We start from the raw sequence: 18,306 nt of genomic DNA, 5'->3' as shown, positions 1-18,306 counted from the left end.
CGCCTGCGTGAGTCTGGTTGAGCGAAATAGCCAGTAATAATTATCTTTCACCGCAGTGTCAATGTCTATCTGTCAAATGTGTCATAAGCACAAATATTTGAAACCCTTCCTGTACCTGCTTCAACGTAAAAGCACTATAATATTCCTATTGACTTAAGTCTTCCATTAGTTTTAACAAGGTTTCTACTTTTATTCGATTAAATACAGTAGTGATACCAGAATCCTAACGTAGCAGAGTCACAGCAGACATGATCTCTGTGTGAGCGAGCACGTGGAGCAGCAGATCGGCGACACAGCCGTCACAAGCAGGGTGGTCTGGTCATAATGGTCACAGCAGTTGGAGAGTGAATATAAATTGGATTTGCATTTCTCCCCCCGACAAGTCACCTGACCAGGTTGAAGAGCATTATTAAAGCTAGTTTGCAGTAAGTGCATTATACTCTCCATTAGCCAATTTGATCTGATCCGACAGCACATGCTCAGTAGCTTAGTCAATGTTTAGTGTCCACCTGTGCAGGGCTCGCAGGCAGAAGAAACATGGGAACAAGTGCTGCCAACACAAAAGGGCTGACTGTCACTCCTGTCACTGCTGCACGTCTGTGCTCCTAAAGGAATTGCAACAGGTGGAGTGGGACAGCAGGGAGCGGAGGAGACTGGGACAGCCCTTTTTGAGTTATAGCTTCAGAGGCCCACTTGGTCTCACCAGCTGTGAAGAAGCTGAGTGAGAGACTGTTGAATGGACAGTGACCGGTGTGTTCTCCGTGTCAGACAAGTGCTGCAGACCAAGGCGAACCATTCACCACCCATTCAGTCAGGCCCCCCTGTCAAACTGAGAAGTCATGAAGTCATCAAGTTTCCCCTCGGTGTGACAGCGTATCCCATTTATCACAACACATCCAGCGTGACCCCTTCTCTAACCTGCACCAGCAAAAATGATAACAAGAGCTGTGCGGCTGTACCTGCCGGCTGACTACACTTTATGTCCTGCTGTGTTTTTAATATGAAAACATGAGGGTTTTGTGGATCTCACTGGGGGGTTGGGAACCACATACAAGACGGTGCTCATGCTCCATCAGCAGAAAGCAAGAGATCAGAAAGGATGTTCACACACAAGCTACCCAGCCTTCAGACACCAAACCCCCTGACATTTAACATCATAATTAAAGAAGCAAAAATACACCCAGCAAGATGTGTGTGACTCATAATTATCATTCTAATACTGTCTTTGCCCTAGGAGCGTCATTTAATTGGTGTTCAGCTATTTCTGAATGAGGGTAAACATGTTGTCATGTGGGTGGAATTGTGAATTTTTGGTTGAACTAGCCAGAGTGAAGAAGGTTGTCAATCTTTCCTGGCAGGTATAAATAGTGGCTCATGCCTGATGATTCAATTATGTCATTATGTCTTTTAAGCATTAAAATAACACACTTGTTATTCATGCACATAATGCCCTAATTGCCATGTTGAGAAGCCAAAAATTATATCATAGATACTGTATCTATGATATCAGCTGCCTTCCAATTTTAAATGTTCTGCTTTGACAAACATCTCAATAAGCATTAAAGCTGAGACATAACAATTGTTCTGCATGCCTTATCACACCTTATCCTCCTGTAACCCCGAAACACACAAGCAGGCACGTACTGAATTACCTTGAAAGTCTTCGGAGTTTGGCAGCTTCACTCCGCAGATGACATAATCTGACTGATTAGCCTGGGAATATAAATAAGAGGTTTCATATTAAAGATGATCAGACAGCAGAAACAGACCCAGACAAGATGAAAAGCTGCATGGGAAAAAAAACACCAGCTGTGCCAGCACCTGCACTTGTTTTTGAATCATTAAGTCGTTGTTTAGTGGCGTCAGCGTTTAAAAACTTTAGTTGTATATGAGAGCAGCAGGTTTAAGAGAAGCGCGATGACTGTTGAGCAGCGTACAATCTGGCCCAACTCACCAGATCAATGGGGTAGATGTAGGAAAGCTCAGAGAGGAGCTGACGACAGCGGAAGGTGAGCTGGGCGTTGGACTTGAGGAACTGCTCCCTGGAGATACAAAACCAGACACAAGGACGACACAATGAGATAAAAGCTGCAGTTAAAGAGCGGCGGACAAAGGACAGACTAGAGAAAGTTCAGAAATGAGATTGTCGGATAAGAAGCGTAGCTGGAGAAGACGGGGAAAAAATTGAAATAAGCGGTAGAAATCATCCAGGCTGCTTATTGCTCCACTGGGACCCAGTGCTAATGGAAATTACGATGAACAGGGAGACAGTGTGTATGCTGCGTGGTGATTTGATAGCAGGTCAATGTCAATCTGAGGCCAGTCTGCTTTCTGTCTGGGCCACGCTTGGAAGAGTGCTAACTGAGTCACCATTGAGTTATATTAGGTTTGAGTGTTAAAAAAACCCAAGTAAAATAACACAACTGCCAAATTACTGGCCATTCTATATCCATAACAGGACAGCCCCAATTAGCTTTGCTGGGTCCATCAACCCCAGCTTGTCATATTATCAAAACAGGCTGGAAGATGTTCAGCAATTATGACCCATGGAAAGTGGAACAGTCTCTGTGTTTGCCCCAGTAGCTGTCAGTGTCAGCTGTGGTTTGGCCTGAGTTATGTTAGACAGAGTGAGAACGAGTATATGGTGTTTTCAGTGTAGTGAAATATTCTCTTTGTACGAGACACACGACCATATGATTCAGTCAAGTGAGGAAGAAAATAAATGTATTAATTACAAAGTAGTGATGATAGCAAATACTTTCAGTAAGAACCCTGAGACAACTTTAGGCTAAAGTAAACATATGGCTGTGAGATTAAAAAGGACACCTAGCACAGATCAATTGAACTATTAAATTCATCATGCTTCAAAACTTTCTGAATCTGAACTTATTTCTTTAATAACACTGTTATTAAATGTATTTACAGGTAGGTGTTGCTAAAATAAGCTTTTGAATATTTTAACAATAAATAAAAAGTACACAAAAAAGCTTGTGTGACTGCATATGTCTGAGTAACTTTGTTTGGATGGCGTGTGTGAGTGTGAGTGTGAGTGTGTGTGTGTGTGTGTGTGTGTGTGTGTGTGTGTGTGTGTGTGTGTGTGTGAGTGAGTCTCTCCCTCGGGTGTCCTGTCCAACACTTACACAACCGCTTGTGGGTAAGAGTTTATCATTAAATGCAGATGAAAAGAGATTTTGGGTAAAAAATGGTTAGTGAATGTGATGTATCCTCCCAGTCACGCTCCTCGCCTTTCACATGAATATCCTATTGGGCTTTGCCTGTGGTTAGCAGTCTCTTATCATTACCCTTTCCGTGTGTGCGGCTGCTTTGTGTATCTAAGAGAGGAGACAGATTGGTGTGTAATGATAGTCTGACCTGAAATAACACATCTGTCCAGCAGGACTTGCCACTTCCAATTGGCTAAACAATGATGTGAGGCCTTTACAAACCCTTTTCCTAAAACACGCTAACTAAAGTTTCCCACCACGGCCCTTTTTAATGTATGTCAGTCATAAACAAAAAACTTTGTGGTAATCTACATATTACCTACCAGAAGTAAGCAAATGCTTTTACATTCAAGTACAATCCAAACAATCAATTTTGTTCTCATTTGGCACAGCTAAGCTAACCGACTGCCCAAAGCCTCATATTTAAGATATGAATGTGGTGTAGACATTCTAATCCGGCTCTCTGCTGAGAAGTAAATAAGTGCATTACCCGATTTGTCAACAGTCAACTGTCGAACTCATTCTGTGGGGAAATTCACATCTATTAATGATGCATGAAGCAGCATTTTAATATCATAGTTGGCTGAGGTTGAGCTGCTTTCAAATATCTTCTATGAGCTATGTCTCACTTAAGGGGCTGCATCCTTCAAGGGCTGCTGTTGAAGACGGATAGTGACAGTGGCACGCCCATTTCGAAGGATCCCCCAAACACTGCTGACAAATGCGTCCTTCTATCCCACGAGAAACAAAGGCACCAACCAGTGGATATTTCTTGGGCTCAAACTATCCCAGGGTTTGTTGCACTTAAGTGATAAACCATTTTTCAAGGACGTAACGGCAAGCGATAAGACATCTCATGCTTCAGCATCACACTTCAACTGAACCAACTACCTCATGGCACACAGTTAAAAAACTAAACTTTCTGTTGTGTCCAACTGGAGCTCTGTTGCTAGACAGCAGTGAAGTGGTACCATCTCCTTTCGGACTACGCAGCCCATGAAGAAGGTGGCCTCTGAAGTGAGACACAGCTATGTTAGTATTTAGGGATTTGGCCCCTTTAAAGAACTAATTAAGTAAGGTACAAAAACTTTTGCATAGGCTATTTATAACGAAAGGTACGTTTTTCGGTTTCCTGTAAGAATTGTATTTACATTTTTACAGCTTCAAAAATCAATAAAATGTGTTATTTGCATCAGAGATGCACACTAGTGGGATTTTGAGAAAGTTGTGATGATTAGTGGGAAAAGAAACAAGAAACATATGAAGTGAAATCAGACTCATGCTGCACATCTGTATAACATGATCTACAAATACAAAAATTATATTTACAAATGTGTACAACAATTACTCACTTCCCAGACAAATACCCCATTTAACTTGGCATTAACATGGGATTTCTGTGATCAGAGTGCAGTGTGATAGAGCTTGACCACATGAGATTACATTTGTAAATGCACCCAAGATGCATCGAGCAGGATTGGGATTCAACCAAACCAGCTCCGGAGGTGGTCAGGGATGTATTGTGACCACAATGAACAAAAGAGTAAATGCAATTGTGTCGTCAGTCCAAATAAACAAGTACATTGGTGCAAACAAGATAGGCAGCTAGAAGCCGTCAGTCAGTCAACGGAGGAATCAGTCCTTTCCCGAGGCATCACGTTAGGAGTGAAGACATCACCAACAGACAACAAGCAAATACATAACACAATCTTCTTCTTCTTCTTGTTGTTGTTTAATGTTTTTGTGGACCTGCACAAATGAGGAGGACATGACATGAGCTGGACAGAGCAATCAGATCTTCATCAGATCTCAATGTGAGACACACACTAACACCAGGTGTAAACGTAATGAGGTCAAAATCATATTTAGATACAAGGCTGTATGCAGATAACAGAGTCACAGATACAAGTGTAAATGGAGAAAGGCAAAGTGAAGTACTTTAACTTTTCACATCAAATAATGTCTACTAAAGTAAATTAAACAATAATTGATTAACAATCTGACCGAATCCTGTTCCCGTCACTGGTAAACAGGAATGGTGACAGGCTTTGAAAAGGTGTATGTGTCTACACATCCTTTCCCTTGCTAATAGTAAAAAGAAAAATTGAATAATTTAATTTTTTTTTTAAATATAGAAAATTTAAAAATTCTTTGAGAAACCAAAAAATTGATATCTCTTAGGAATGAATGTCGGAGAGATGTAGACATTTCTGTATTCATTTCCTGTGTGCGGGGTCTGTGGGCCCCGTCAGCCTCACTGGGGCTCTGGTGTATTCTCTGGGGCTGCCAGGTTCCCCCTGACAAACAAAGCTGTATCCAGAGTCGGCACCATCCGCACACATCTCCCCACGGGCCAAAAAAAACACAGGCTGATAGGGGTTTTAGTGCAAACTCTGAGAAAACATAAATAGGCAGCGCCAGCCACAAAAACATCCCCTTGTTTTGAAAGAGCAAGGTGGGAGGCAGAGTGCAGGATGTAATCTCATCACAATTCAATACCATTGAGCAACACACTGGGTCACATCATTCAGTGGGCCCCCGGCAATGGGATAAATGCATTTCAAAAATGTGTTTTCAATGCAGAAATAAAGCAATAGCTAATTACAGGTTTACACATACCTCTTGGCAGTGCATTCTTTCTGCAGCTTAGTTAGGGATTCTTTCTCCTCCTTCAGACCCTCGTGCTGAGCGCCGAACACTTCCTCTGACAGAGACAGAAAGGAAAAAAGAGGAAATTATCAGGTGTGTGTTCTCTTCCACTACATCTAAACAGCCAGGTGGGCTTCGGTTTCGTTGGCAGCCATCCACAGTTAAAACCTGAGCTGCATAAAACAACTTTGATAAGGCCAAAACCATTTCCTTTTGACACCACATAAAAATAAACAACACATGTATGCAAATTACAGGATTTGTCAGACTCTAAGTACAGAGCCGGGCAAATAAATAAAATCAGGAAGATAAGGGACAGCAATGATACATCTTGTGGTAGTTGTGTAGCCGCAGTATTGGCAAGCACACAATAACTCAGTGTAGCATGAAAACCATAAAGAAGCAAAATATAATTTAGGGTTGTAACAGAGCATTTCTTTAATCTATGTTCATGCAGCATCACACAGCATGGGATGACGGGCAAATAAAACCAAAATCTGACATCAAAGAGTTTTAAAAGACATCATAAGAATTTAGTTTTCATCTTTGAAATAGTTCTCAATGCAGCTGGTATTGCATATGATCCGCGTTATAAGAAATCAAGTACAGAGAATGATCAAACTAAAGTCTTTTCTCCTGCAATTTTCCCCAGCACTGTAGAAAAAAAAAACAGGAAAAAGTGATGGCCTTTTTATTGTTCGCGATTGGCTGGAAGTTAGAAGATAGAAAGATAGTCTGTAACTTGTGATGATTATTTAAAAATTGCATTGCCGTCCAAAATATGAGCACAGAGGGTTGTGAGGCTGAACATTAGTGCAACAGCTGATGAAGAGAGAGCAGGGGCCACAAAGCAGAGCTGTCCACGCCAGACATCACACCTGCTTTATGTTCAGACTATGAATGTAAACATCAATAATGAGGTTTCTCCCAAAGGGGGCTGGCCTCACTCTGAGGGACTCTGTGGATGGACCTGGGGATCCGTGTCACTGCTGCTCCACAGTTCCACGGTCACATCATGATGAAGATGCTTTTAAGTGCATTTTTAAATGCACTGATTTTAAACTGAAGGACATACAGATCCCCAGGAAGAACAGGAGGAAGTTGGTCAAAACGAAGAAATATAATTACATCACCTAATATGATTCTATTAGTTCCTGGTTTCCTTCTTTTTACATTATTTTAAACCCCAAAAAATATTTGAAAGAAAAACAAAAATAAGCACCGTAACAGACATGATATTCTGTGATTCTCCAGGGATTCCTTTTTGAAATTTTAACCAAAAGTCATCTTGTCTCCATTAACAAGATTGAAATAGGTATTGGTATCTTAGTTGCATTTAAATCCACACTTTTAAGCATTAACTCTGCTCTATAATAACATGAAACCTGAAAATGTTTATTGAAAGTTGTGTTTAAGTTGCAAGGTGTAGCAGACAGATGAACTAGAGCTCCAAACTTAACAAATTTCCTCAAAAGTACCACTTTCTTTAAAAAGGAATTTCCAGCTCTACTTTTAAAAAGCTATCCTTGTGTTCACCTGCATTTTTTAGTTTCAATTCCACATTACAGCCGTTTCCGGGGGATATTTGACAATTTAAGTTCCAAGCAACAGTGAGCGCCATCCTCAGTGGAGTGGGCCGAAGGGAGCTGGCAGGAAAGTGTGTCCTGAGCCATTAGACAGTCAAATCACGTGTGTGATCAGATGGATCACACCACCTGCTTTTTATCACATATTTCTCCCGTGACATCCCAGCCGCTCCAACTAGCAAAGCAAGGATGAAAGGAGATGGTGAGTTCTGCAGATGGAGGGAAGGAGAAAATAGAGGTACTGAGATGCATCTCCATCAGATTAACTTAGAAGACAGATAGTGTCAGACAGAGATCAGACAGGCCCTCTGCTGTGAGCGATGACATAAAAGCCCATTTTAACACAGACTGCGCAGGCCTCTACAGCAGGCGTGCTTTCATGTAATGCCCAGCTATGTCCTATCTGTTTTATCCATGCTTTTTTTCTCTCTCCAGAAATCCCTCTAACCTTTTCCAGTTTGTATAACGAAAAGATGGAACAGGATATCACAACAGCATGTAACAAGGCAGCGAGGGATTCTGATGATTTCCGTGTTGACACACCATCTTCAATATTAAAAACGAGACATGGACTCAGGATCAAAAATGGGGGGAGACATTATAATGCTACAAAGGTATTAAATCTCATCTTAGATCATTCAAGTTTTCTACTTTCAGGCCCCCCCCCCCCGGACAGCTGACTGTGGGCTGTGTGGGATTCAGGGAGAAATGCAGCTGCGTCAACCACTCTGCTGACAGGACATTACAGCTTGTACAGTGCAAAAGTTCAAGAGCGATAAGTCAGGTTATCCAGTGATATTTAACCCAGGCAACATCCAAAGCAATTGGGTAACATGAAACGAAGGTGGGTATGATGCAGAGTGCATTCCATCAAGTCAAATTAAAATCACAACCAATAAAACAACCTTAGGATCTATTCAGTAACTATGCAAATGCTTAGGCCATATTGAATGAGAACAACTGTACAGAACATATGTAGAAATGTGTCTTTGCCTTGATTTCCCAACAAGACTCTTCATACAATATAATAAAAAGGTACTAAATAGGGATTACTGGAATGGAATTTCATTGAGTTTAAATAAACAGCTACGAAAAATATATCTATTTTAGGGCTGGGAAATTAAACTGAAAAAAAAAAGCTTTTCATCAATTCCAATATAACAAAGGCTCAATGTATATGGATGTCTTACTTGTGCCTTGTGCAAACACAGTGAGGAAGTATAACACAATATAACATCCACCTCAGATTTGCCACATTTTTCAAATGATTGTCATTCTCTGTTCTTAAAGGAGTTTAAAATCACACCTTTCATTGAGGAGCAAAAATCTGTCTTTAAATTGTGAAAATCATCAATATTGACTAATATTACATTTTTTATCTTGATATTATTTTTGGCCATATCGTCATAATCTATCTTTCTTAAATAAAAAGTTTTGATTTGGGGAGATATGACACAGTAGAATGTCAGGGGAGTCAACACAAAGGACAGGAAATAAGTAGACCGACATCCTCATCTGCATTAGAGTGGTACACTGTAGAAACTGAGCATCTGAATCAAGATGGCAGCCAGGATAAGGATGTAGACGTGTGAAGCTGCAGCTAAAGGAGCCCTAATGATGATAGTTTCAATATGAGACCTTTTCTCTGAGGTGACAAATACCTCAACACACACCTTACCTTCGCACTACTGTGTTCCTTACACTTGAGAAACCCAACCACTGACATTTATAGCTCGGCAGCCTTGGCTGTTTTACAGAGCGTGAGAATAACTACCGTTAAGCACAATAAACGCTGCTAACGGGCCTGATTTATGTCCGCTGCTCAAGCTGGAAGAAGGAAAATTGGAATGGAAGAAATTGTGACAAGAGTGTGACCTCCACCCAAACCAAACCCATTTATTCTAGAGGCAGGAAGGACAGACTTTATTTCAAATTCACAGCTGTATATTTAAAAAAAAGGTGGTCATGCTCACATGTCCTGTTATGCTTTGTGTGAGAGACAATTTGTGGAATTCGCATGAGTATGCGTGTGATTTTAGAGGAGAAAAAACAACCGTTTTCTACACTGCAGCTTTGATTTCACTGTCCTTACTGTAAATCAGCTGGGGCCGAACAGCCCGTCTTAAACCTGTCATCGGGATGATACCAAACGCCGATGTTTTTCAGGGTTACTATGATAACACTGCCCAGGATGGTAGAGACGGCAGAAAAAGTATATGATAAACAATGTATAGGCATCAGCACGCATCCACTGCGACATGCTACATCACTTTACCAAAGTGGACAGCCAAGGTTCCTCTGATCTTTATCTGGTGATTCACATGTCCATGCACACACCTGCAGATCCTCCACTGAATGTTTGGGTTTCCAGGGCCTTTTATTTTGAGGACGCTGCTTTTGTGGTAATAACAGGCTGATAAGATTTATTTGCTAATGGGCTCTAATACTGTGTGAAGGATGGGAAGACCACATGGCCAGGTACAGAAGACTAGCTAAACGGCGTGACCAGGATAGGAGATTAAGTCCATGCGAGATGCCCTCTGGGGATGAACTGCATAGCATTGTTCTTACACAAACTGACAATAAAACTTCCAAAGAAACCTGTGCCTCATAAGCACTGGAATGTGTGAAAATTCTGCAAATTAAACACTAATTGAATCAACATTGACAGTAAATGGGGATATAAATCATTGGTCCTTAGCCACTAGTTTGCCTGTTATGCAATATCTATTAAATCTTCCTGTTTATGTGGGAAGGGAAAGGTTTGGAAAGAAATTTAAGCCACAATTGATAAAATCACATGTGTCTCCAAAATGAAAGATGAGATCAGATGAAACAAACATGTTGTGGGTGCCAACGTAAATATAATCAGACACAAAATCAGCTGCTGTATAGAATACTATAAACACCTGTCTTCAGGAGTATCCTGAGTGTAATTAATGCGGGGTGTCTTTTCTCACCCGATTGGGAAACAAATGAATATGTGCAGGCTGATTGGAAAAGTTAAACAACAAGCTGAAGTACAGCAAAGCTCCACAGCATGTGGTTTTTGGCTTCTGAGTTATGAGTCTGGGAAGAACCCCAACAACATTTCAGCATAGGCCTACTCAGCTACAACTTTTCAATCTATCCCAAAATACCATTTTCCTCTTGAAACCAGCTGAAGGATTGTTTTTTTCTCTTCTCTTACTTAATAAGCACCTGTCCAGTCTGGGAAAAAGCCATGACAGAGCTGCAGAGAAGGAGGCCAGCGGCGTCTTTTGTTTTGGCTGTAGACAGAGCGGTGACAGGTAAAGCAGCAGAGGATTAACAGCCAGTTTTTAGAAATGCACCACAAAGGAAAATGTCTCCCTTCGACCCTCTTAGTGCTGCGTCGCTGGGTGAGGGTGAACGTCCGCATTCATGTGCAGACTTCATGCTAATCATTGACAATCCCCACGTCAGGTTGGAGGCTCAGAGAGGTGCCCTCCCTTTGACCAGACAGCAAGCTGATCTTACAGACAAAAGGTTCTTAAAGGGAGCATCTGGCCTGCTTTAAGACAAACACCAGTGATGATAGCAGGAGGACCAAAATATTAGTCAGTGCAAAAAATGCAGTTTGGAAAGCTGTACAAGAACAGGCAAACTGTAGAGTAGAGCCATTTTCCGACATGAACTCCGATAGAGCTGAATCAAACTGAATTAACAATAGCGGTGACTAAAGTTAAATAGCATTCCCACATCGACCATCATGTATCTTAAGAATTTATATTTGCACATATATTTTTCAGCCAAATTGTCAATCACACTACCTTTTCATGAGCCCTTTATTTCCCTATGAACAGCAACAGGCACTAATAAAACTCTCCTCAGCTCTCAGACGTCTCAGGGTTTTCGAAATGACACCACTGCACACACACTGCTCTTTTGTATGTGTGTGCATATATGGTGTGTTTGTTAGTGTGTGTGTGTGTGTGTGTGTGTGTGTGTGTGTGTGTACGTGTGCATGCGTGTGTGTTGAGTGACTGCAATCCTCTGACCAGGAGTGTGACTGAGGTTTCCTGTATGTGACAACACTCTCTACTGTACTCTGGTGTACTCCATAATGAGCAGGTAATACAAGGCACACATAGTTCTACCTGCTGCTGTCAGGCAGCACTGAAGTCTTCACCGAGCCGTTTAAAATTGGAGTTTCCTGAACAAAAATCACATGTAGAAGTTAACAGGGTAGTGTTTATGTCCTGTAAACTGAATTTAACACACGAAGAGCACCTTTTACATTTGTAATAAACGTATCTGTAACTTGCCTTTTGTACAACTGGTCACAAAATAACATGGAAAAACAACAAGTCAAGGAAACGTTTTCTGAAGACATTAATTTTGGGTGGGGGATGGTTGATGATTTAACTGTAGAAAGAGCTACTGAGCAACTGAGGGAATAATAAAGGAATAAAGTAAATCAACTCAATATAACTTATTTAACTATAATAAGTAATAACCAAGGGAATTTAGAGTATTATTCTAAATAAAAAGGAAAAAGATCCTGGTAATCCTGGATTGCCAACTACGTCAAAAGAAAATTCCCAATTCTCTTCACAATGAGTAGCTGAAACAGCCTTTGTGGTTAATCATGAAAAGATTGGGGATTTTGGTGAGATTGTATTAAGCCTTCAGTTCTTACATAAACTGGATATGAGTTATGCAGTAACACATGAGACAACAAAATGAGTTGCAGAATGTTCAGTGCCTTTCATTTTTTATTACCAGCAGTGAAATCATGTTAGCTCTGGGTAAACACTGATTTACTGCACTGACGACATAGGGCAATAAGTGCTTTTATGTGTATATAGCATTCACATTGGGCATTATTTCATGTTGGAAGAGCAATCACTCTTCACTCCTTAAGGCAGTAAAATTCTATTTGTGGGGTTGAAAAAACAGATCGTTATACTTTTGAACTTATCACCATTCTCTGGACTGTGCTGTTTCGAATATACTTATCAACTGTCATTAATTGAATTAATCTTGAAAACTACAACTAGAGAAAGTAGAAGATGTGCTGCAGAAGATGAACATAAGAAAAACTGTCGGTGACCTACCTTCAATTAAACTAGGAGAAGGCTTACGACAATAAAGGGCAAGTAGTGTTGTGTCGAAGGGCACACGAGTCCACATGAACATGTTGTATGAGATTCCATCAGCTTTACCTTTCTTCTGAAGCTGTGCCCTCTCCTTCTGTCGCAGGTCGATCTCCCTGCCCAGTGCCTTCCTCTGCCGCTGCAGCTCGCTGCGCAGCACAGCTATTCTCAGCTGCATGCACTCCCGCTCTTTCTTCTGCAAACAGAAGACGAGACAGATATGGAGTGAAAACACAGAGAGAGGATGCATATGGTCACAGTGATTTTGGTGTTTATTACCTTTAATAAAGACCCCAAAAGTCCTACTGGCTCCCTCGAGAACAAGCCATGTTTTTGCAGGTTGATCCCACGTCCCACTGATTTAATACTTATCTCCTGAGCTAATATTCACCATCACTAATCTGGAATCCACTATCAACAACTATTAACAACAAAGTTGGAGAATCATTTAACTATAAAAAAACAAGTGGCTGAGCTCTGAGATCAGTGTTGCTGGTGAAAAGGTTTAACTTGGTGTGGAGGTCTGGCTGTCAGCATGCGCGCAGATGTTCTAATAACATGTGAGGAGATGAGGCAAACCTGGACTTACAGGAGGGTATGGTAGGGTGAAAGGATACATATACACCATCATCACACACATTTATATTGCTTCATAGTTGCCATTTAACAATATATTTACAACTTTTACTAAATAATGTTTTTTGTAATACAGGAATTAGCTGTTTAAGATACTTTTAGGTCAGAAGAAGAAGGAAATCACTGCAGGGTCGGATCCAGGGGCAGGGCCAGGGGGGCAGTGGCCACAGCTGAAATCTGACTGGCCCCTGAAGTGCCCCTGTCCTGTGAGTCATCACTTACCAACAATACGAAGAATAAATGTGAATTTTTATGTTCTAAGCTATTTGAAGTACACAATGGATTGTACAGTAAAAAAAAAAGAAATGAAAATGTGCACCTTTTTTGAATCAGGAATTGTACAAGGATGTTGTACATATAATTGATCCATTTGTGGTCCCCAATTTAAACAATTCCTAGACCCAAGACTGAATCACTGTAATCATTCATTAGAGCTGCATTACATTCAGCTTTAACAGTTACAGTTCACTTGTATGGACATTTATTATATGTTACTGGTTACAGCAGAAACTGTCACATACAGTTTCTGCCTCAAGTGGCAATATGTTCTTTACTCATTACTTTTAATAAAATGGGTAACTTAACATTCTTTTTATAGCTTTCGTTTTTCTTCTTGTTTTGCTGATGCCATGACCTCATGGATACATTACAACCCCAGGTCTGCCCACACGGGGGATTCAACTAATGTTGCCTGATTCAACCTTGTCTCTCAGGACAGTAGGCGTGTACAGGCTGTTCATGACTGACAGTTCCCTCATTCACCATTTAAAGCCAATTTCACCGCAGACATCTCGACTTATCACATCATTGAAAGTAAACGGTTTAAATAGTAATAATGAATAATACTGAAAGGAAAAATTTTGTATTTTGGCAGATATGCTGAGCTACTTTCTAGCCAACAATTCTTATAATTGTGTGTTAAAGGGGAAGCTGAAGTAAGGAGACTTTTTAACAGAGCTGTGGTAAGTGTTTCCACCTGTTTTCTTCATGCTAAGTTGAGACTTTGGCCTTAGAAATGGGATGGCCTAGATGGACCAGTGTTAAATATATAGAACAAGACATATGCAGGCAGTGTGAAGTGGTTCGATTATGTGACAGCTGTTCATGAGCATTTGTACACAAATCTGTAGAACAAAAAGACCAAGTCGCCATTCTCTAAATAAAACTAGAACATCATGGCAGATGCAGACGTGTGGAAACACACAAACTCAAACACAGACCCTGGTGACAAACCAAAAAAAAAAAGTCCATCAACTCCAGATGAGTATCTGTTTTTATCTCCATGTAACACAACTTCCAACAGGCGTCTCTCTCACCACATGCTCCCTGACCAGCAGCAGCAACAAAGTGTAGGTCATTAGTCAACAACTTGTCCTCTCTTTGGGATGTCCCTTCATCAGGCTTCATGTCTCTATTTGGTTGAGGGGGAGTCTGCTAATCATCTAATGAGGAACAGCACAAGGGATCCATGGACTGATGGATGTGAATGTGGTGCACAGTAGATAAAGGAGAGATTGGAAGTTAACAGAACAAATACGATGAAAACACCCAAAGGCAGATTTTAAGAGCTGACATTTAAGGACAGCGCGGATGAAGACTGAATGAATGAGCTGGAACAGTTGGAAGAGAAAAACGGAGAGATTGGGAGAGGGAGGAAACTTTTACACAGGCAAACAGAGACAAGGTCTTGTTATTTATCCTGTAGCCTCAGAGCACGGACTGTTGCATCTCTCACACGCACACAATTTGATAATGATCATGGCCAGGATCTGAGGAAAGACACAGATATGCTTCTTCATGAAGACTTCTGAGGGTTTTGTTGCAAAAACAGAGAGTGGTATCAGTCGCGGCGAGAACACTGATAGAGCCTCCATCTCTCCGATGTGTCACACCCTGATGCTTGCATGTTAACCACCACTGGCTTTGGCACGAACCATGAGCCGCCTCCACTTTCACTGGGCTGCATAGTTGACAAGTGGGTCACAGCCATGCGAGTCTGTGTGTGAGAGTGAGACTGTAAACCACCAACCGGGCCCGTCTGACTCCTACTGAACATCAAACAGCAGTGGGTCAGCTGAGTAAATAAGCAGCAGGCGTAGGGGGAGCATGTTATATCCCAGTAGATTAATGGCAGAGAGTGGGTGAGAGGGTGAAAGGGCCATGCACTAGGGTTGGTGGCCTCCACTCTGTCCTACTTTGATCCACGCTCACTATGACAGACACAGAAGGATCGTACAGAGCTCTCCAAAGGCAGTGAAGGGAAACCCTTAGAAGAGCCACACAATGCTCCACTCACTCATAGTTCACAGGTTTTTACAGAAAGGTAGAGGACGAGGATTATGTGATTTATTGGCTGATGTGAGCTCTGAAAAGGGGTTTTAATGAATATTTCACTGAGGGGGGAATATCAGAGACAAGTTTTTGAAAGAGATCCTTTGTGGCTAAAGAATGGAGCCTCAATGTTTTTGTGGGGAGACTAAAGAAGGCTATAGTGAAGCTGGGTCAATAGGTGGGGGGGAAGTCTGGGGAAAGGAACTGAAAAGACTGAGACCATATTAAAAGCCATTGGAGAGCAAAATGGAGAGCAACAGCTGCAACAGCTGTATAAAGAGGAACTATAAATCTTTAAATTTGGTATCTGTGTAATAACACAAACAACACAATTTGGCATGTCATGAGATCTGATACCTCGATAAGTCGATGCTTAAAATCTGGAATTCTTGACATACTCATTTTCCTTCCATGCTGTAGGTAGCACAGGTCCTGTAGATGTTGTAGGTACTTGAGATATGACTCCTCCAGGACTGACAATCGCAGAATAACAACCATAGAGGCATTTTAGTCTGCCTTCAAACTTGAAAAGAAGAAAGGGGGCGCCTCAAACTTATTTCGCAGGCATCATATCATCCTCATCATCATGTCCATATCCTAAATCTTAATGTTGAAGTTTGTGAATTGTTTAAGCTATCATCCACTTTAGAAATACTCCACACAGAACATTCACAAAGCCAAACATTATCTTGTTAACGTGAGTTGGGTGCTCAACCTTAATAGATGACCATCATTACCATTGCGTCTAATGATAATATAAGACTGTCTTTTTGTCGTAAATCCCACCTCCTCCATGTTATTGGAGGGGACATATACCAAATAAAATGACCAATTACACACATCCCTCCATCGCTCCTGCATAGACACGTTTGTATCTGGTATAATTTTGACTTTATTTCTGGATAGTGGGAGGAAATGGAGAAGTTTTGTGCATATTTATATACTACACTAAACTACAAACTGACTATTCGAAAGTTATTAAAATAGTAGTAGTAAATACAGAATCTCGGGTATCATGACATCCACACCTGACACACACCCTCATGGACTATGTGAACACAGAAACATCCCAGGTGCCAAAAAGGAATTTCAGCATGTAAAGGTATGGTAATCCTATGTGAGCAGGAAAAATGCCTTTTTGTAAGAAGACAAGTCTACCTGGATGATGAAAACACCAAAGTGTCACAGCCCCAGGGCTTTTACAGCAGAGGAGTGAGGGGCGGCTTTTGAAGTGAATGTTTACAATAAACACAACGTCAAACCTGGGATCAGTGCTCCGTTTTCACAGCTGTGTCGCTGCCAATTCCAAATATGTTAAATATGCTTTCTTGCTTTTGCTTTGGATCACAGTACAGGATACGACGAGAGGTGGAAACACAAACAGGGGATTTTGGTGTAAGTGTTATCATTGAGGCAGCGGGATGATGGTCTATCTCTACTTTTCAGTTGAGCCATCAAAACAAAAAGATACAATGGCTGCCCATAGGGTATAATTGCATCTCACATTGCTTTACATTACAATTACATCTGGGGATTTGAGTGATAAACGTTCTTAAATCCTGTTATGCATTAAGTACAATACAGGATGCTAATGCTTATTTGTATAGAAGCCTTATAGGCCTGTTATTGCTGATCACAGCAATAACTGCTCATTGGTGTTAATGAATGTTCCTTGAAAACATCAGATCTCAAATTGCACTTCATCTTTGTATATTTTTAAATACATGAAATCCATATCATCTTTATATCGTTTCTCTATCACCTAAGCTGATGAATCATCACAGCTTATTCCCGAGGATAAGGAGATAAGCTGACTAAACATTGACGATGACTTAAAGGTAAGTTGCTGATGAGTTGAAATCTGCAACTGACGGGTGTGTGCGCTCACCCGCTCTGTGCAGGCCTCTGTTGTCCTCAGCTTCTCCTCGATCTCCTTCCCAATCTTCTGCACCGTCACTTGGGTCTGCTTGATGGCTCTCTGGGCTGTGTGAAGCCTGCAGGAAGAGGAGAGCACAAAGTCATTATCCATCATTATCATTGTTTGTCGCCACACACTGGCCCACAACAACAAACCCCATGTTGTAACAGCGTTTCAAGAGAACACGAAAGTAACTGGCTGAAAGTAACTAGCGTCATAGATGCACCAGCCATTCATTTCCATTTAGCGTGGATGTTTAAAGTGACAGTTTGGGGGACATCAAACAGGTTATGACTGTCCACATGTGGAGGAGTCATTGTGCAGTGTGATTGTTATCCCTCCTTGTATCTGATTTACTGGGGTCGGTCTTCTTTGTTCCTGCCCTGAATGACGAGTCTCCAAAAAGTGTCAAAGTTTATGACGAGCTTTGGCACAAAAAAAAGGACACAAACAAGATTGAAATTTTTTTTTACGGCTTGTAAAAGCCTACAGTTAATAAGACAAGACACATCAAATTATGAAAGGCCACAAACCACATTGTAAATAACACAAAACACAACTATCACAACAAAGGCTTAACTTCTATTATTTTTGACAACCTAATCACAAGATGAGATCAAAAGCTGTCCAAGAGCGAAGACGACTAAAAAAAAAAAAAAGCTTCAACTAATTAACCGAGGTCACAGAGGCGGAGCCCTAGTTTCCAAACGCTGTGTCGCTGTCAGGATTGGAAATGGCAACATGGGTATATAAAGGCCAATCCAGCATATTTTTTTAACCATCATTCACACGGGGTGTTAACTCCTGAGCATGATGTCCACAGCTTGAAGTTCTTTTTTCTTGTA

General features: G+C 41.1%; 1 protein-coding gene across 1 annotated transcript in view; it reads right to left on the bottom strand.

Moving 5' to 3' along the window:
• uvrag (UV radiation resistance associated gene) overlaps nt 1-18,306 on the bottom strand; it is an 85,197-nt gene that overhangs the window by 49,207 nt on the left and 17,684 nt on the right. The window contains exons 7-11 of the mRNA XM_053441360.1: nt 17,432-17,537; nt 12,646-12,772; nt 5,844-5,928; nt 1,955-2,042; nt 1,653-1,713 (exon numbers count right to left, since the gene is read on the bottom strand). Of these exons, the coding sequence (XP_053297335.1) occupies nt 1,653-1,713; nt 1,955-2,042; nt 5,844-5,928; nt 12,646-12,772; nt 17,432-17,537 (467 nt within the window). The remainder of the gene's footprint in view (nt 1-1,652; nt 1,714-1,954; nt 2,043-5,843; nt 5,929-12,645; nt 12,773-17,431; nt 17,538-18,306) is intronic.

The sequence above is a fragment of the Pleuronectes platessa genome, chromosome 15, assembly GCF_947347685.1.
Source record: "Pleuronectes platessa chromosome 15, fPlePla1.1, whole genome shotgun sequence".
In the NCBI taxonomy this organism is placed as follows: domain Eukaryota; kingdom Metazoa; phylum Chordata; class Actinopteri; order Pleuronectiformes; family Pleuronectidae; genus Pleuronectes; species Pleuronectes platessa.
This window is presented reverse-complemented; position numbering and strand designations above follow the sequence as displayed.